At 47.5% G+C, this 21,086-nt stretch overlaps 1 protein-coding gene across 1 annotated transcript in view; it reads left to right on the top strand.

The window, feature by feature from the left end:
- The first annotated feature begins 486 nt into the window (after positions 1-486).
- Positions 487-21,086, top strand: part of ABCF3 (ATP binding cassette subfamily F member 3) — a 48,708-nt gene continuing 28,108 nt past the window's right edge. Inside the window, exons 1-6 of the mRNA XM_058188447.1 lie at positions 487-619; positions 3,903-4,050; positions 7,960-8,039; positions 10,025-10,077; positions 13,828-13,925; positions 20,466-20,588. Of these exons, the coding sequence (XP_058044430.1) occupies positions 544-619; positions 3,903-4,050; positions 7,960-8,039; positions 10,025-10,077; positions 13,828-13,925; positions 20,466-20,588 (578 nt within the window). The 5' untranslated portion in view covers positions 487-543. The remainder of the gene's footprint in view (positions 620-3,902; positions 4,051-7,959; positions 8,040-10,024; positions 10,078-13,827; positions 13,926-20,465; positions 20,589-21,086) is intronic.

Here is a 21,086-nt window from a genome sequence, read left to right as displayed (position 1 = left end):
TATATATATATATATATATATATATAGGAACAAGAAAAGAAAAAAAACAATAGGACAGGAACGGTAGGCACGTTTGTGTGCTTATGCACGCCCCTTATGGTCCTCTTAGGAATGGGGTGAGGTCAATAGTAGAAAGTTTTTGGATAAAACTTTTAGGATTATGGGAAGAGACCACAGAGTCAGATAAAGTATTCCAAGCACTGACGATTCTGTTACAGATGTCATATTTTCTGCAATTTTATTATGTATTCAATTCATGCTTATACTTATATATATTATCTAATATGTACTCTTCAAAATAATAATTTTTTAAAAAGGTTGATGTCCAAACGTTGAGTTTACTCTGAACTCCCCCCCACCCCCAAAAAGGCAAACAGGGCCTTCCGCCACAGCTTCAAAAGGCCTCGGTTTCCCAGAAACCTCTGCGCCGGCCTTAACGTTTAAAGCGGAGGACTACGTGTCCCAAGCACCACCGCGGCGGCCAACGCTGCAGTCGGCTGCCGGCGGCTGAGGGAGGGAGGAAGGCCCAGCGGCCGGGCTGCCATGGCGGTCTCCTGCGCGGAGATTTTGCGGCGGGAGTTCCCAGAGCTCGACGGAGAGATGTTCGAATACGTGACCGGTAGGTGAAGCTGAGGCGGCGAAGGATGATTCGGGCTTCCTGGGGTCGGGCTGGGCCTCGGCTCCCCGTTCCCAGGGTGGCCGTCCCGGCTTCTGAAAAGGGTCGGAGGGCGGTGGAGCCTCCTGAGGGAAGCTGAAAGGATCTGGTGGGCTTCTTTGGGGTGTGGGGGAGAAAGGAGGGACCGCTCGAACATCGCACGATGGGTTTCGGAGGATGACGAGATTTCTGGATCTCTTTCCCTTCCTTCCCCCCCCTCCCCAATGCATTGGTACGTCCCATTCGAAGCGTTGCCCTTGTAGTCAGCGCGTCCCTGGACTAGTCCATGCCTAGAAAAGGGGGGGAGCGCCTTTAGCCAGGGGACGCTCGCTGCCCTGATGGATGAAAGTTTGCGCTTCCCGGTATGTAACAGGCTGGTTTGGAAGCCCTAAATCGGGCAGAGGGACGGAAAAAAATGCTTTTTATCTCTCCAAGCTCTAATCCTGGTTAAAAGCACCACCTTCGTTGAGTTCAACTGCTAGCAGCTTCCTGCATCGATCCATCCATTCCTGAGATCTCTTAGTGGTCTCCCGTTCAAGGACTCTTTTAAGAAAATCCCATTCCTGGGGCATTTTTCCATCTTTAGGATTATGAGGTGAAATTCAGAGCTCGAGGGGAAAGGGTTGGATCTCAGGGCCTAAGAATTCAATTTAGATCAGGGGTGTCCAAACTTGGCCACTTTAAGACTTGTGGACTTCGACTCCCAGAATTCCTCAGCCAGCTTTGCTGGCTGAGGATTTCTGGGAGTCGAAGTCCACAAGTCTTAAAGTGGCCAAGTTTGGACACCCGTGATTTAGATGAATCGATGAGCCAACTTCCTTCTTATTTATAGACTTTCCAGGTTGTAAAGCGGTATTTCTCAGCCTGACAACTTTTAAGATGCATGGATTTCAACACCCGGAATTTCCCCAGCCAGTCATGCTGGGGAATTCTGGGAGCTGAAGTCTTCATATCCTGCCAACGTTGAGAAACACTGATCGAGAGCAGCGGTCACCAACTGGTGGTCCGTGGATTTCTGGTGGCCCATGAGAAAATTTTGGTGGTCCGCAGAAAATTATTTGCATTTTTTATACTGCACGAAATACTATTTATCATTTTTAAAAAATCATATTAGTGGTCCATGGGATTTAAAATTATGAATTTAGTGTCCCTGATCAACAGTCTAGATCAACAGTCTCTAGTTTAATAAAAAACAGTTCTGGAATTTGGGGTGCATTCAACCCCTCCGCCCATACCCCAGTGAGAAGAAGCCAATATCAAAGCATTTCACATTTACTTATCAAAGAAAATATCTAGCTGTGTTCAGGAGAAAAAGTAAGATCGGGTTTGTTTTATACAGGAGCTTGACTCAAGATGAGTTCATGGATGTTGCTAGGAAGTTTTCTTACCGGCAATATAGAAATGGTTTGATTTTGTCTTGTTCTGATTTTATTTTTATTTTTTTAATTTCCTGCCTAGGCTGCAGCTGTCATTATTCTGCTTGTGTCCCATCCAGATCAGTTGTTAGTCAGACAGATCCGGATGTCTGCAGTTTGCTCATCCCACAAAATCTGTATCTTAACCTTTCTCAGTTTCCCTCCCAGCCCGTCCAAAAGGTCCCACGTTTGGGAAGTTCTGCTCAAAAGTGGAAGATCTAGTTCAGATTTAGTGGCTGCCTTCCTTTCAACGGGTGTATTGAACAACTTCTGCCATCCACCATTTCAATTATCTTGATTGGGAATTGGTTTAAAATAGATTTGTGTAATTGTTCGAAGTGTGGGTTTGGGAGCAAAAGACATCTTATGGAAAGAGTTAAGTTTATTGCCAACTTTGTCATCAGCTGCTCTCCAGCCGTCTGAAATATGGAGATAATAGTGCCATATCAGGCTATGGGTCATAAATGTGAAATGATTTATAAACTCAAAAGCACTGGATAAATGTAAGCAGATATTAGCTGGGTGCTCATAAAGCAAGTCCAATATCTTATTCCAGAGTAGATGTTCTCATGTATTTTTAGCCTGTGACCTCTGTACGAAAAATTTGAGCACCAACGTGAAAAGCTCATGTGTTATAAAGGAAGAAATGCTATAAAAAGAGTATGTATGTGTTTTTAAATGGCAGTGTTCCCAAATTCTTGCTGCATCTATGTTTTCACTGGATGATCTCAGCTAAGTATTTGGCAGATTTCTTTTCATATTTCATTTTCACCATAATTCAGTAGGTATTTACGCTGAAGCGAGTCTACATTATTTTAATTAGGATTAGTACTTAGTTGAATTCAGGGTACTAAAAACCTGAGATGTTGCTCTTTTGTTTGGTTCTGCTCTTCCAGGCATTTAGCAAAGATAAAACGTTTTCCCTTTTCTTCTTGCTTCCCTTCCCAAATCTAATTTTGATTCATTTCAAGCTCTTGAAGGGTAAGCCAAAGTCTGGTGTGACTCCATTAAGCAAGCTGCAAGACGCGCCATTTTGTATTTCAGTAGAAGACATCACACATGGCTAAACTGTGGCAGAAGCAAGAGACTATGCATAATCAGATTTGTTTAATTCTGGATGAAATAACTAGCAACTTATATTTTAGAATCAGTATTATAGTTCAAACCTGCCTACAGGTAGTTCTTGACTTCAAGCAGTTTGATTAGTGACTGTTCAAAGTTCCAAACAGGGCTGGAGAAAGTGACTTAGGATCCTTTTCTCACACTTACGACCATTGCAGCATTCCCCCGTGGTCACGTGATCAAAATTCAGATGCTTGGCAACTGACTCGTATTTATAACGGTTGCAGTGTCTCGTGATCCCCTTTTGCGGCCTTCTGACAAGCAAAGTCAAGGGGGAAGCCAAAATGAGATTCTTTCTCATCTCAAGAGCGGTGGTGGCGCACTGGTTAGAGTGCAGTACTGCAGGCTACTTCTGCTGACTGCAAGCAGTTCAGCAGTTCAAATCTCACCAAGGCTCAAGGTTGACTTAGCCTTCCATCCTTCTGAGGTCGGTCAAATGAGGACCCAGATTGTTGGGGGCAAATAGGCTGACTCTGTAAGCCGCTTAGAGACAGCTGTAAAAGCACTGTGAAGCAGTATATAACTCTTAAGTACTAATGCTATTTCCCTCTTCCGAGCATTTTGCTAGCTAAGCCTCTAAAACAGCATTCTTCAACCTTGGCAACTTTTAAGAAGCCTGGACTTCCAACTCCCAGAATTCCCCAGCTGGAATGCCTGGGGGTGGGGCGGGGGTGTCTCAGCCTTGCATTAACCATTGATTTCTTTGGCAGGTGTCCTGCATAGTGGCAGCTCAGATTTTGAGACGGTGGACGATCTCTTTGAAGCCGTCGGCGAGCTTTTGCAAGACGTGTCCCGCGACTCCAAAGATGACGTGGACATCCGTGCCATCTGCCAGCGTATGTTCAACACCCTTCATCTGTAAGTTGCCTCCAATTAAAATGGGGCCAATGAGAGACCAAACAGATGTGCTTTCTTCACTTGCAGTGATGATTTAATAATACATAAAGCAAGCACTAGAGGTCCAGAATCCACCAAGACCCTTTGGGAAGAACTTGAGAACGCAGGCAACCTTTATATATTATAGCAGTGCAGGTAGTCCTCAACTTACAACAGTTCGTTTAGGGACTGTTCAAAGTTACAATGGCACTGAAAAAAGTGACTTATGGACCATATTTCCCCGAAAATAAGACCCTGTCTTACATTTTTTTGAACCCTGAAATAAGCGCTTGGCCTTATTGCTGTGTGCTCAAATGCCCGATTGGGCTTATTATCAGGTTTTTGTTGTTGTTTTTTAATTAAATTTTTATACCGCCCTTCTCCCGAAGGACGCAGGGCGGTGTACAGCCAAGATAAAACACGAAATATATACAAATTAAAACATTTAAAACCTAGCAAATTACAAAAAGGCTGATAATTAAAATTTAGTTTTAAAATTTTAGAAATATTAATAAAACCCCAAATTAAAATTTAACACTATTATGCCAGTCCCGCTTGAATAAATAGGTGTGTTTTGAGCTCACGACGGAAGGTCCGAAGATCAGGCACTTGACGTAAGCCAGGGGGAAGTTCGTTCCAGAGCGTCGGTGCCCCCACAGAAGGCCCTGCTCCTGGGGCCGCCAGCCGACACTGTTTGGCGGACGGCACCCTGAGGAGACCCTCTCTGTGAGCGTCTGGTCGGTGGGAGGCATAAGGTAACAGCAGGCAGTCTCGTAAGTACCCGGGTCCTAAGCCATGGAGCGCTTTAAAGGTGGTAACCAAAATCTTGAAGCGCACCCGGAAAACCACAGGAAGCCAGTGCAGGCTACGGAGTAGTGGTGTTACGTGGGAGCCATGAGCGGCTCCCGTTACCACTCGCGCAGCTGCATTCTGGACTAACTGTAGCCTCCGGGTGCACCTCAAGGGCAGCCCCATGTAGAGAGCATTGCAGTAATCCAACCTAGATGTAACCAGAGCGTGAGTGACCGTGCATAAGGCATCCCGGTCAAGAAAGGGACGCAACTGGCGGACCAAGCGAACTTGGTAAAAGGCCCTCCTGGAGACGGCCGCCAGATGTTCATCAAAGGACAGCCGTCCATCCAGGAGGACGCCCAAGTTGCGAACCACCTCCTTTGGGGCCACTAACTCGCCCCCAACAGTCAGCCGCGGATGCAGCTGACTGTACCGGGGTGCCGGCATCCACAGCCACTCCGTCTTGGAGGGATTGAGCTTGAGTCTGTTTCTCCCCATCCAGACCCGTACAGCTTCCAGGCACCGGGACAGCACTTCGACCGCTTCGTTGGGGTGGTCCGGGGTGGAAAGGTACAGCTGAGTATCATCAGCGTACAGGTGATAACTCACCCCGAAACCACTGATGACCTCACCCAGCGGCTTCATATAGATGTTGAACAGGGTAGGCGAGAGAATCGACCCCTGAGGCACCCCACAAGTGAGGCACCTCGAGGACGACCTCTGCCCTCCTGTCAACACCATCTGTGACCGGTCAGAGAGATAGGAGGAGAACCACCGATAAACGGTGCCCCCACAGAGAAGGCCCTACTCCTGGGGGCCGCCAGCCGACACTGTTTGGCGGACGGCACCCTGAGGAGACCCTCTCTGTGAGAGCGTACGGGTCGGTGGGAGGCATAAGGTAACAGCAGGCGGTCTCGTAAGTACCCGGGTCCTAAGCCATGGAGCGCTTTAAAGGTGGTAACCAAAATCTTGAAGCGCACCCGAAAAACCACAGGAAGCCAGTGCAGGCTACAGAGTAGTGGTGTTACGTGGGAGCCATGAGCGGCTCCCGTTACCACTCGCGCAGCCGCATTCTGGACTAACTGTAGCCTCCGGGTGCACCTCAAGGGCAGCCCCATGTAGAGAGCATTGCAGTAATCCAACCTAGATGTAACCAGAGCGTGAGTGACCGTGCATAAGGCATCCTGGTCAAGGAAGGGACGCAACTGGCGGACCAAGCGAACTTGGTAAAAGGCCCTCCTGGAGACGACCGCCAGATGTTCATCAAAGGACAGCCGTCCATCCAGGAGGACACCCATGTTGCGAACCACGTCCTTTGGGGCCACCAACGCGACCAAAGCCGTCTCTGTGCTATAACCGGGTCGGAAGCCGGACTGGAACGGGTCTAGATAGATGGGTTGTCTTATTTTGGGGGGAAAGGGTATGACCATTACAGCATCCACATGGTCACATGATTTATGTTTGGATGCTTGACAACTGACACACATTTATGATGGTTGCAGTGCCCCAGGGTCATGTGTTCCCTTTTTGCAACCTTCGGACAAGCAAAGTCAAATGGAGAAGCCAGATTCACTTAACAACCGTATTACTAATTCAAGAACTGCAATGATTCACTTAACAAATGTGGCAAGAAATGTCTTAACATGGGGGAAAACTTACCGTATTTTTCGGAGCATAAGACACACACACATACACACCCCTCCAAAAGTGGGTGAAAATTTTGGTGTGCCTTATAGATGGAATACAGACCTGTTTTTGGGCTCCTGAACCCTCTGCGCATCATGTTTTCACCCTCCCCAGCCCCCAGAAGCACTCTGCGGGCCAAATACAGGCAGGTTTTTGGCAAAAACGAGAGTGCGGAGCATTGCAGAGTGCTTCTGGGGGCCGGGGAGTGCAAAAACACCATGCACGGAAGCAAAAAACTATTTTTTTTTCTTGTTTTCCTCCTGTAAATCTAGGTGTGTCTTCTAAAAATATGGTACTTAACAAATTTCTCACTTGGCAGCATAAATTTTGACCTCAACTGTGGTCCTAAATTGAGGACTACTTGTATTATTTAGGCTTATATATTCACACACACACACCCCACAACATTTTGCAACACATTCTGGATGGGTTACAATGTAAGCAGCACTTGCTTATTGCACCCAATAATCTGGGTTCTCATTTTATCAACCTCAAAAAGGATGGAAGGCAGAGCCAACCTTGAGCCCCATCAGGATCAAACTCCAGGCTGTGGGCAGAGTTTGCCTGCAATACTGCACTTTAACCACTGCGCTACCAGGGCTTATTTCAATTAAGCATCAGGGAAGCCAGGATACCTGTTATGGCACTGACTACATAAGCATCCCCCAATGCAGGGATGAAATGTTCCCGATTCGGACCGGCTCTCCTGATCCGATAGCAATGGCAGCGGGTGGGTCGGAGAACCGGTAGCAAAAATCCCTGCCTAACCCCCCATGCCCAGCTCAGCCGCGCGATCATCAGCCGAAGGAAAAATGCTTTAAAAGTTGAAAAAACTTTTGATGATCGCGCAGCTCAGCTGAGTGCTAGCCAAAAAACAGGGGCGGGGGAGTCCGTTTTTCCTCCCAGCAGGCTTCCCTGAAGTTTCCCTGAAGCCTACTGGGAGGAAAAACGGACTTCCCACCTCCCCACACACACCGTTTTTTGCTTTGCCTAGCAAGGCTGCTGGAAGGGAAAACGGGGTTTGAGGGAGGGGTTTGAGAGAGAGAGAGAGAAAGAAAGGAGGCAAGGAAGGAAGGAAGGAAAGAGAGGAAGGAAGGAGTACAAACCTGGCACTAGACGCAGCTTCAGAGGATAATCCAGGGCTGGAAGGGACCTGGAGGTCATCTAGTCCAACCCTGCTCCAGCAGGACATTGCTAGTGAGTTTCTGTTGTTTGATCCCACCCACCCCCGTCACATAGCCACGCCCACCCGGTCACATGACCCCCACCAAGCCACGGCCACAGAACCGGTAGCAAAAAAAAATAGATTTCACCCCTGCCCCAATGTGAGAGAGGTTTACAATGATGGGATGAGGACATGGCGGGAGCAGTTTTGTGGAGTTTTGTTAAGTAACAACACTTGTTTCTGGACAGGGAGAATGAAAACTCCCCGAGCAGCCGGCAGGTTCTCCTGGATGCCCCAATTCAGCTTTCTAAGATCACTGACAATTACGGTGAGTAGTGCAGCAGTCTCTTGCGTTTACTCAGAATGTAAGGACTGTGTAAATTCTACTCTTTTCGATACCTCTATCAACCAGACATTCATCAAGAGGCCCGTGGTTTCCTTCTCTTGGGACTGTATGTTTTCAAAAGAATTTTTTAAAAAGTGCTTTCAGAAAACAACCCAAGTTTTTTCCAAGACTACCAAATAAATCTTGGGGGCGGGGGGCGGGGGGCGGGGGGAGGGAATATACAGGTAGTCCTTGATTTACAATCACAGTTAAGCCTGGAATTTTGATAGTAAGTTGAGTCATGTGCGTGTGTGATCGGATTTGATTTTACAATCAAATGAAGAGCAAATTCTGGAAACAATAAGAATTATAAATGGTGGGAGAAGCAGGGAAATTTTACCCGTTATTTAACACACTCAGCAAATGCACCCACACCCTTGATGTGGCTGCCATGTTCCAGCACACCGAAACTAGAAACATCAAGGTAAGACGGAGTAAGGTGACATTGTTAAACATCTGGTGTGATAAATGTACGAGAAAGTTAATGTTTCTGTATTTATTACACATGCCAGTATTTCTCCACCTTGGCCGCTTGAAGACCTCTGGACTTCCAACTCCCAGAAGGGGCCGGGTGAGGAATTCTGGGAGTTGAAGTCCAGACGTCTTCAAGCGGCTAAGGTTGAGAAACTGGCATATGTACTTTCCTACAGAATAAATGGGAAAAAGGTTCTGAATTCATGCAGGGATTCTTTTTTTTTCCCCTCCCCGTCTCTTATCTATATCCTCTCCTCCCTCCACCCTACACCTTCCTTCTCCCTCTTCTACCCCTCTTCCTTCCTCTTCTCCTCTTTCCTACCTCCTACTCTCTCCTCCTTTCTCTCTCCCCACCATTCTAAAATGGTAGCTGGGCAGACCCGACCCTACATTAATTATATTTATTTATTTTATTTATTTATTTATTAGATTTGTATACCGCCCTTCTCCCGAAGGACTCAGGGCGGTGTACAGCCAACGATAAAAAGTTGATATACATACAATTTAAAACCAAGATTTAAAACTAAGCAAAGTACAAAAAGGCCAATATTAAAATTTAAAAATTTAAAAAACCCTAAGACAATAAAAACCCAATTTAAAATTAATAAAACTATTATGCCAGTCCCGCTTGAATAAATAGATGTGTTTTTAGCTCACGGCGAAAGGTCCGAAGATCAGGCACTTGGCGTAGGCCAGGGGGAAGTTCATTCCAGAGCGTCGGGGCTCCAACAGAGAAGGCCCTGCTCCTGGGGGCCGCCAGCCGACATTGTTTGGCGGACGGCACCCTGAGAAGACCCTCTCTGTGGGAGCGTACGGGTCGGTGGGAGGCATAAGGTAACAGCAGGCGGTCTCGTAAGTACCCGGGTCCCAAGCCATGGAGCGCTTTAAAGGTGGTAACCAAAATCTTGAAGCGCACCCGAAAGACCACAGGAAGCCAGTGCAAACTGCGTAGTAGTGATGTTACATGGGAGCCACGAGTGGCTCCCATTACTACTCGCACAGCCGCATTCTGGACTAACTGCAGTCTCCGGGTGCACCTCAATGGCAGCCCCATGTAGAGAGCATTGCAATAATCCAACCGAGACATAACCAGAGCGTGAGTGACCGTGCATAAGGCATTTATACATCTTCAATAATCCCTGTACATTAACCATCACTCCATCCTCTACCCTCATCCCCGCCCCCAGTTCCTCTCCCCCTTACCCCCCACCCCGACTTCCCAGACAAAATGCAGGGTATCAAAACTAACAATCATAATCCAAAATAAATCTTAAATTATAATCTCTAGTCACTCCACACATAATCACACTCTCAATTCCCCTCTCCTTCAAAAATATATCTAATACAAAATATTTCCTAAATTTACTCATATGCTATTCATGTCCATTCTTCAATTGGAATTCATGCAGGGATTCTTGAAGCAAGATTATTTTTGTTGTTGTTGTTGGTTGCAGATTCGAGCTTGGACTTGTTGCCGGGACTGCTGTTGAAGAGAGATCAGACTTCGGTAAGGCTATCATCACGGCAGTTTTTATTACTATCAATCCCTAACAATTGAGTCTGTCTAGATTTCAAAGCTGGATCTCTCACATTTTGGAGCACCTCTTAGTTTTACCAGCTAATGTTGGCTCCTGCAATGGAATGCTGGGAGCTGTAGTCCAAAACCATCTGGTGATCTACCCTCTCCCAATATTTGCTTCCGAGCTCCAGTAAACAGTTTATTTTGCTGTTGTGCCCTGGCCCTTTTTTTCCACTGATACAGATTTTAGTTATGTGGACATCCTACATTCTACATAGGAATTATTGAGTCTGCCATCTGCACCTCTATAACTGTCTGTTTCAGTTCTGCAACCCAACAAGACAGACACAGACTTCAGAGGAGAATTAGAACTGCAGAAAAAACAATGGCTACCAACCTGCCTTCCACTGAGGACCTGTATACTGCACATGTCAAAAAGAGGGCTGTGAAAATATCTACATATCCCTCGCATCCTGGACATAAACTGTTTCAACTCCTACCCTCAAAACGACGCTACAGAGCACTGCACACCAGAACAACTAGACACAAGAACAGTTTTTCCCCAAACGCCATCACTCTGCTAAACAAATACCATATTTTTCGGAGTATAAGATGCAGCTTAGTTTTTGGGGAGGAAAATAAGGTGGGGTGGGAATCTGCCTACCAGGTATTCATCTGGCTAGCATCCTTAGTCTGGTCAGCTTCAGCACATTAGTTAGCTAGGGTTTTTATCCCCTGCTTAGGGATAAAAAACAGCTTCTAAGGCACAGCTGAGAGGAAGCAGCAATGAAAAAAGCAGACAAAGCACGGGGAGATCGCTTCACTTGGCTAGCGCCTCGTTAGGGCTGAAAAAAAGCTTCAAAAAAGCTACATTCGGAGTATAAGACGCACCTAAATTTTCAGCCTCTTTTAGGGGGAAAAAGCATCTTATACACCGAAAAATACGATAATTCCCTCAACGCTGTCAAACTATTCCCTAAGTCTGCACTAGAATAGAATTTATTGGCCAAGTGTGATTGGACACACAAGGAATTTGTCTTGGTGCATATGCTCTCAGTGTACATAAAAGAAAAGATACCTTCATCAAGGTACAACATTTACAACACAATTGATGGTCAATATATCAATATAAATCATAAGGATTGCCAGCAACAAGTTATAGTCATACAGTCATAAATGGAAAGAGATTGGTGATGGGAACTATGAGAAGATTAATAGTAGTGCAGATTCAGTAAATAGTCTGACAGTGTTGATGGAATTATTTGTTTAGCAGAGTGATGGCCTTCGGGAAAAAACTGTTCTTGTGTCTAGTTGTTCTGGTGTGCAGTGCTCTATAGCGTCGTTTTGAGGGTAGGAGTTGAAACAGTTTATGTCCAGGATGCGAGGGATCTGCAAATATTTTCACGGCCCTCTTCTTGATTCGTGCAGTATACAGGTCCTCAATGGAAGGCAGGTTGGTAGCAATTATTTTTTCTGCAGTTCTAATTATCCTCTGAAGTCTGTGTCTTTCTTGTTGGGTTGCAGAACCGAACCAGACAGTTATAGAAGTGCAGATGACAGACTCAATAATTCCTCTGTAGAACTGGATCAGCTATTAATCTTCTCATAGTTCCCATCACCCATCTCCTTCCACTTATCACTGTATGACTGTAGCTTGTTGCTGTAACCTTACAATTTATATTGATTGTTTCCTAGTATGATTCAATTGCTTCTTTGTACCCTATGACTATCATTGTTGTACTTTATGATTCTTGAGGAACGTATCTTGTCTTTTTATGTACACTGAGAGCATATGCACCAAAGACAAATTCCTTGTGTGTCCAATCACACTTGGCCAATAAAGAATTCTATCTATCTATCCCTAATCACAATACAGACAAGAGGCCAAAAAACAACAACCCCCAAATCAAACTTCTTGTAATAAGAGCATACCAAATGCCGGTAGTCCTCGACTTATGACCACAATTGAACCCAAAATTTATGTTGCTAACTGGGGTGGTTATTAAGTGAAAGGGGTTTTTTTTTTGCCCATTTTACAACCTCTCTGGCCACAGTCACTAAGTGAATCACTGCAGTTGTGAAGTTAATAACACGGTGGTTAAGTGAATCTGGCCCTCCCCATTGACTTTGCTTGTCACAGGGTCGCAAAAGGGGATCCCACGACCCCGGGACAATGCAACCGTCATAAATATGAGCTAGTCTGAAGTTTGATTGTGTGACCACAGGGGCTGCTGCAGTGGTTGAAAGTGTGGAAAAGGGTCACGCGTCAGTTTTTTTCAGTGCTGTTGTAACTTTGAACAATCCCTAAATGAAAGGTTGTAAGTCAAGGATTACCCAAATGTCTTTGGAGATTTTCAGTCAATCCAGGTCATGGTTGTCCCAAAAGTGCTTTTAAAGAAGCACCTTTAAATAGAATAGGGTCAGAATAGAAGGATAGGATAGGATAGGATAGGATAGGATAAAATAGAATAGAATAGAATAGAATAGAATAGAATAGAATAGAATAGAATAGAATAGAATAGAATAGAATAGAATAGAATAGAATAGAATAGAGGAATGAAATGAGGTAGGATAGGATAGGGTAGGATAGAATAGAATAGAAAATAGAATAGAATAGAATATTCTTTATTGCCCAAGTGTGATTGGACATACTAGGATAGGATAGGATAGGATAGGATAGGACCTCTCGCCTGGACTATTGCAATGCTCTCTACATGGGGCTCCCCTTGAAGAGCACCGGGAGGCTCCAGCTAGTCCAGAATGCGGCTGCGCGGGTAATAGTGGGAGCACTACGCTGCTCCCATATAACACCTATCCTGCGCGGCCTGCACTGGCTGCCGGTAGCCTTCCGGGTGCAATTCAAGGTGTTAGTGACCACCTTCAAAGTGCTCCGTGGCTTAGGACCAGGGTATCTACCACCGATAGCCTTCCAACGACCTGTGCGCTCCCACAGAGTGGGCCTTCACAGGGTGCCGTCGACCAAACAGTGTCAGTTGGCGGCCCCCAGGGGGAGAGCCTTCTCTGTGGCTGCACCGGCCCTTTGGAACAAGTTGCCTCCGGGGTTACGCCAACTCCCCAACCTCCAAACCTTCAAGCAGGAATTGAAAACTTTATTATGTAACCGTGCGGGACTAGCCTAAATGCATTTTAATTATAGTTTTTAAATTTTAAAGGGTTTTATGTCGGTTTTGACCGTTTTAGTAAATTGGCCAATTAAATATTCGTTTTAAATGTGTTTTAAATTTGTTATTTATATTATGTGTACTTTTGTGTTTTTAATACGGCTGTAAACCGCCCTGAGTCCTTCGGGAGAAGGGCGGTATAGAAATTGGATAATAAATAAATAGGATAGGATAGGATAGGATAGGATAGGATAGGATAGGATAGGATAGGATAGGATAGAATAGAATAGAATAGAATAGAATAGAATAGAATAGAATAGAATAGAATAGAATAGAATAGAATAGAGAATTGGGAATGAGAATAGAATTACAGAGTTGGATGGGACCTTGGAGGTCTTCTAGTCCAACCCCCTGCTTATGTAGGAAACTTCTTGGATGAGAAGAGACATGTCTTCAAAGAAAAACCAGAAAGTCCAGTTGCCTCTTGAAAAAGCACCTTTGGATCAAGGATTATCTGTCCCTCTTGTCCTCTTCTTTTTATTTCCTCCCACGTCTCCTCTCTGGCTGCTGGTGGCTGTCTCTGATCATTCTTTGCTGTCCATCTCTTGCGTTGCAGATGGTGAACGCCAGAAAGCTGGAGAAAGCAGAGGCCCGTCTTAAAGCAAAGCAATGCAAGAAGCAGGAGCGAGATTCCGTCAAATCTGGGGGCCCATTGTGAGTGAAGGGTGATTGTCACGGAGGGGGGCAACTACTGCTCAGCAGTGGGAGGGTCTGCCGAGGGCTAATTTCTCCAGAGTCAATTTCTTAATGCATCAGTCTTTCCACTGCTTACGGGGAAGGAAGCGGCTGACATAAAGGAGAATAGAATTGGGTAGAATAGAAGTAGACCATCTCCTCATTTAGCCACCATTTTCCATCCAAGTGTAATTAAACACTTTAATCCCACTGGTGGGATTAAAAAATTTTTTACTATGGGTTCTGTGGGCATGGCATCTCTTGGTGGGGCATGGCATGGCTTGGTGGGCATGGCAGAGGAAGGACACTGTAAAATCTCCATTCCCTCCCCACTCCAAAGGAAGGATACTGCAAAATCTCCATTCCCTCCCCACTCCAGGGGAAGGACACTGTAAAATCTCCATTCCCTCCCCACTCCAGGGGAAGGACACTGTAAAATCTCCATTCCCTCCCCACTCCAGGGGAAGGACACTGTAAAATCCCCATTCCCTCCCCACTCCAGGGAAAGGATACTGTAAAATCCCCATTTCCTCCCCACTCCAAGGGAAGGATACTGCAAAATCTCCATTCCCTCCCCATTCCAGGGGAAGGACACTGTAAAATCTCCATTCCCTCCCCACTCCAAGGGAAGGATACTGCAAAATCTCCATTCCCTCCCCACTCCAAGGGAAGGATACTGTAAAATCCCCATTCCCTCCCCACTCCGGGGGGAAGGATACTGCAAAATCCCCATTTCCTCCCCACTCCAGGGGAAGGACACTGTAAAATCTCCATTCCCACCCCACTCCGGGGGAAAGGATACTGCAAAATCCCCATTTCCTCCCCACTCCAAGGGAAGGACACTGTAAAATCTCCATTCCCACCCCACTCCAGGGGAAGATTACTACAAAATCCCCCTTTCCTCCCATCAGCTGGGACTCAGGAGGTAGAGAATAGATGGGGGCAGAGCCAGTCAGAATTTTTACTACCAGTTCTCTGAACTACTCAAAATTTCCGCTGCCGGTTCTCCAGAACTGGTCCGAACCTGCTGAATACCACCTCTGATTCCATCTAAACTCAAAGCCCTGGGATAATAGCCAGATTTTGAAAAGAGTTCCTGGATTTCATCAGGCCATAAACCATATGAATCTCTGGGTGGGGACATTATTCCAGAGGTCAGGCAGCATGACTGAGAAGGTGCACTTTCAAGGTCCCTGTAGATGACATTGTTTAAGTGAAGGGAACAGAGAGCATCTACTCTCCAGTAGAAGCGAATGTCTGTAGCTCGGAGTTGAAGTATGGAATCCATAGTGCTTTCTGAGCTTCGTTGTAACCAACCCCCGATAAACAGGGATTAACATTAGACAAACAGTTCGAAAAGAAAGCAATTCCCTAATCAAGGCACTACCAAAGGAAAAAAACCATGCTACCCACCCACCCACCCCTGACATTGGCAGGGCAAGCGACTCACTAGAACTGAAGGTGTTACTAGTTACGATGTAAAAAAGATGCTGAGACTCTAGAAAGAGTGCAGAGACGAGCAACAAAGATGATTAGGGGACTGGAGGCTAAAACATGAAGAACGGTTGCAGGAACTGAGTATGTCTAGTTGAATGAAAAGAAGGACCAGGGGAGACATGATAGCAGTGCTACAATATTTGAGAGGCTGCCACCAGAAAGAGGAGGGGGTCAATTTACTTCGCAAAGTACCCGAGGGCAGGACAAGAAGCAGTGATGGAAACAAATCAAGGAGAGAAGCAACCTGGAATTAAGGAGAAATTTCCTGACTGTGTGGACAATTAATCAGTGGAACAACTTGCCTCCAGAAGTTGTGAATGTGCCAACACTTTTTAAGAAGTGATTGGACAACCTTTTGTCTGAAATGGTGCAGGGTTTCCTGCCTGAGCAGAGGGTTGGACTAGAAGACCTCCAAAGTCCCTTCCAACTCTGTTATTCTATTTTATTCTATTTTGTTCTATTTTATTCTATTCGGGGATTGAAATGTCTGCAAGAACATTTCACAGAATACCAAGGAATCCCCAGCACCCGCTCTGCTTGATTATCAGGATAGGCAAATCGGTGATACTTGAAATAAGCTGGTCACTAAGATAGAAATGGATTTACAGATGATAACCAACAGCTTGAATTGTGCCTGGGCACCAACTGAAAACCTAGGCAGTTTGCAAAACAATAGAGTCAAGTTAGCATCCCAAGACATGCCTATTAATGAATCTATGCAAAAGTCTTCTTGGCTGCAACTGTCATCTGCTCTTTGAACAGGAGCTGCACATCCAAGAAAACCATCAAATTACACACCTGGCTTGAGTGGGGAGCTGCTGTCCCATCCAATGCTAAAGATGGAACATTCCTAGATGTGGGAGGGTCCAACTACCCACAGCCATTCAGTCTTCAGGATTAAACTGTCATAACTTTGAGATACTGGAATAGATGATGATGTCCCTTGAGTGATTGAAGGTCAAGGTGTATAATTAGGTATCCTCAGCAAACCAAAGATGGGGGCATAATGGCTTAGCTGTTAAAGACATTGAGTTTGTCAGCTAGAAAGCTGTCAGCCCAAGTTCGAGCACCGCATAACAGGGTGAGCTCCTGCTCCTTGCCTCAGCTCCTGCTCACCTAGCAGTTCAAAAGCGTGCAAATGCAAGTAGATAAATAGGTACCACTTTGGTGGGAAGATTCCATGCACATTCCATGCACCTCAGTGTATAATTCCAACAGCATTCCATGCACCTCAGTGTAGAGTCACACTGGCCACAAGACTACGGAATTGTCTTTGGACAACGCTGGCTCCGTTGGATAAGAAACGGAGATGAGCCCCCTCCCCCCCAAATTGGACTCAACGGGAGAGGGGAAACCTTTAATTTTACCCAGTACACGCATATCTGACTGCAAGCCAAGAGGTGACCTCAGCCAGGGATTTCATGCACACGTTAAAACAGAAGGGGAGAGAACTGCATTGTTCCATGTGGGAAACTGACTGTTCTGTTTCCCTTCCCCCAATACTCCCAGCAAAGAGTCCGTCAGAGGCCTTCCTTTTTTTTTCCCTTTTATTTACATAGATACATGTCCTGGCCACGTCTACCCACGGGCCTGCCAAGTTTCTGGAGATAACGAGGAAATTATAGATAAGGCCAGAATTACTCACGAATATATTCTTCCCTCCATGAAATAGTTAGCTCGCGCCAAATTCATTGCTTTGTCCGAGACAAAAAACCAGGAAGTCCCGCCTCCTATTTATAGTCTCTGCAGATGTCACTGCATGACAATTATGACTTGGCTTTGTCCCAACTCTTCCGCTGCTGCGCACGTCGATCAAGCCTTCGTAATCTTGCGTCCCTCCAAAACTGTTCTTGGGGCGTTGCCAAATCAGAAGAAGGCCCGGGAGAATCAGGCCGTGCCGGCCCCTCCCTTTGAGTGGGTGCCAGGGAGGGAGAGGGCTCAAGAGAAACAGGGCTTGCCAGGTCTTCTCCCTCATTTTCTGAATCATCCGAGTCCAGGAGTCTGGGTCCAGGAACCTGGGTCACAACACTATCCCTCACCGCAGGGCCCTTCCCCCGGGGCTGACGATCGGGATGCGGTCGGGCTGGGTAAGTGGAGCTGTCAGTGTGGCGAAGCCCGGGATGAAGGTCCGGTAGTAGTTGGCGAAGCCCAGTAGGCGCTGAACATCCTTCACCCGACGAGGGGCTTCCCAGCTACACAAAGCTTCTACTTTACATGGGTCCATGGCTATGCCCTCGGGCGAGATGATATGCCGAGGAATTCTATGGAAGTCCGGAAGAAGACGCATTTCTCCAGCCGCATTGAGTTGTTGCTCCATAGCGTTGCAGAACCAGACTGACGTGTCGAAGGTGGCTTTCCTGGACCGGGAGTAAATCAGGATGTCGTGAGGTAGATAACCACGAACCGATCCAACATGTCTCGGAACACGTCGTTCATGAAGTGCTGAAAACGGCGGGAGCATTGGTCAACCCAAATGGCATGACAGTGTATTCGTAGTGTCCGTATCGGGTGCGAATGCCGTCTTCCATTCGCCTCCTTCTCGTATCCGCACCAGGTTGTAGGCCCCGGAGATCGAGCTTGGTGAAGATCGTGGCCTCCGCAACCTTTCCAGTAGCTCCGGATGAGCGGCAGGGGTAGCGATTCCGCACCGTAATGGCGTTTGCGGCGGTAATCACAGCATAGGCGCAAGTCCCTGTCTTCTTCTTCACAAAGAGGACCGGGGCCGAGAGAGGGACTTTGAAGGCGGATGAACCCTCGGGCCAGGTTTTTGTCCAGGAAGTCCCTGAGGCGGCCAACTCGGGCTCCGACATGGAATACAGGCGTCCCACAGGCAGTGGTGCGTTGGGCAGAAGGTCCACGGGCAATCGTAGGGCCGATGCGGGGTAGTCGGTCCGCCTCCTTCTCGCTGAACACGCCGGGCGAAGTCCGCCAGCTCAGGAGGCAAGGTGATGGCAGCGGTGGGGACGTTCTGGCCGGCACAGGTGTGGCGGATGTGATCGACGCACTGCAGACTCGGAAAGAGATGGCGTTCGCGACCAGGCCACCTGAGGATCGTGGGTCCGCCAGGCCAACCCAAGGACCAAGGGAAAATGAAGGTCCGCCGTGACATAAAACTGGATCGCCTCCTCATGGTCCCCAATAGCCAGGCGCAAAGGCTGGGTGGCGAATTTAATGGGGCCGGACACCAGTTCTCGCCCATCAATTGTCTCTACCGCATCGGAGGGTCCACCGGAACCACGGGACCGCAAACTGGGTCACAAAGGCCTGGTCCATAAAGTTTGTTGTGGCCCTGAGTCCACCAGCGCATGCGCCTGGAGCCCGTCCGACTGGTTCCCCAACCATATCCGTGTGTCCAGAATCAGATGCCGAGGGGCCCAGAGTCTACTTCCGCAACGCCCAGTGGGGCTTAGTACGTGCCCGACCTAGGGTTTCCAGGTCGGGCCTGCCCGCTTCCGATTGGTCACGCTGTGATTCGGGGACCGGCGGCGTGCCCCACTTCGCTTTCTGGGGCAAGAAGCGGCGGCGGCCGGGCTCCCACAGTACAGGCACAATCCCCTTGGCGCCCGGTTCCGCCTCCTGGGCTGTTAGGCGAGGTCTGGCCGCCCCAACTCCATGGGCTCTTCCGCAGTGGTTACAAAACGTGGGGCGACCCTGGGTGCTGGTGGTGCAGGAAGTGGGGTGCAGATGTCGACGGAGGGTCCCGGGGTGCGACGGGACGGTCGCCGTTGCAGACGGGCATCGAGGCGGAGACAAAGGGCACCAAGTTGTCGAGGGTCCGCGCGCCCACGCTGGCCAGCTCGCCTTGCAATTCCTCTGAGAGTCCCTCCTGAACGCGGCCCACCAGCGCTGCATCATTCCAGTCAGAGTCCTGGCACAAAAGACGAAATTCGCGATGTACTCCTGCAGGGGCGTTTCCTTGACGGAGTTCCTTAAGGCGCCTGGTTGCCGCCAGCATTCGAACGGGTCCTCATACATGGTGCGAGGTGCTGCCAAAACGCTGTTGGTCCGCCAGCAGGGGCTGTCCTGGAGCAAGAGGGCGTGGCCCATCGAGCAGCCGAGCCGGAAAGAAGGTTAATCACGAAGGCCACCTTAGCCCGGTCGTCTGGGAAATCCTCTGGCCTCATAGCCATGTAGAGCTGGCACTGTCCCAAGAAGGTCGGGAACATCTCAGGCTGCCCAGAAAACTTATCCGGCACGATTATCGGGCACTTGCGACGAGGAGGAGGAGTGGGAGGATGGGGGGGGGCTGCAGGCACATTCCTGGCAGCAAGTTGGCCTGCCAAGTGAGCCACTTGCTGCTGGAGCTGTTGATTAGCCGCTGTAGCTGCTCTAACTGCTGCTGTACCTGCTGCTGATCCATCTTTGGTGGAAGATGTTTTAGTCAGGTCTTGGACAAAATGTTCTGTTTCCCTTCCCCCAATACTCCCAGCAAAGAGTCCGTCAGAGGCCTTCCTTTTTTTCCCTTTTATTTACATAGATACATGTCCTGGCCACGTCTACCCACGGGCCTGCCAAGTTTCTGGAGATAACGAGGAAATTATAGATAAGGCCAGAATTACTCACGAATATATTCTTCCCTCCATGAAATAGTTAGCTCGCGCCAAATTCATTGCTTTGTCCGAGACAAAAAACCAGGAAGTCCCGCCTCCTATTTATAGTCTCTGCAGATGTCACTGCATGACAATTATGACTTGGCTTTGTCCCAACTCTTCCGCTGCTGCGCACGTCGATCAAGCCTTCGTAATCTTGCGTCCCTCCAAAACTGTTCTTGGGGCGTTGCCAAATCAGAAGAAGGCCCGGGAGAATCAGGCCGTGCCGGCCCCTCCCTTTGAGTGGGTGCCAGGGAGGGAGAGGGCTCAAGAGAAACAGGGCTTGCCAGGTCTTCTCCCTCATTTTCTGAATCATCCGAGTCCAGGAGTCTGGGTCCAGGAACCTGGGTCACAACACTGACCCTTTCAACAAAAGGAAAGGAACATGTACTCTCCCGGGTCTTAATGTTTGTGATTTTGTTCTGGACGGCAGGGTTCTTGAAGAAGCATCTGCCAGCCAAGCAGCCAGTAAGAAAGAGAACCGTCTCGAAATGTCAGGCAAGAACAAGTCCTATGACGTACGCATCGAAAACTTTGACGTGTCCTTCGGCGAGCGGTAAGTCTCCACGTTAAGGGTCACCCATCTTTGATTTGGCCATTTAGACACCTTCGGCACAGCGCTGTAAGCTAACCCGCGGTTACGCCTAGCGTGGTATCCATCCCAAACGTCATTGTAGAGGAAAGATGTTAATATTTCTGATGAAGGAGCTGAGCATAGAATAGCATTAAAGCTGAACTTTAAAAAAAAGTATTTATTTATTTAAAATTACAATGCGCATTTACATGTTGGGATATAACAGAATGTGTAGATGACCTTGGGAGATGAGGGGAAGAGATGCTGCCTAGGAAATGAATAAACAAGAAAGGCAGTAGCCGCCAGTGGCTTCAATCAGAGACTGAAATTTAGGAAGGATCCCCCATTAACGGATCAGGTGGATAAAAATGCAGGTGGTCCTCGACTTAAAGTTCCTTTAATGACCGAAGTTACAACGGCACTGAACAAAGTGATTTATGACCGTTTTTCACACTTACGGCCACTGCAGCATCCTCATGG

The sequence above is a fragment of the Ahaetulla prasina genome, chromosome 6 (assembly GCF_028640845.1).
Source record: "Ahaetulla prasina isolate Xishuangbanna chromosome 6, ASM2864084v1, whole genome shotgun sequence".
NCBI lineage: Eukaryota > Metazoa > Chordata > Lepidosauria > Squamata > Colubridae > Ahaetulla > Ahaetulla prasina.
This window is presented reverse-complemented; position numbering and strand designations above follow the sequence as displayed.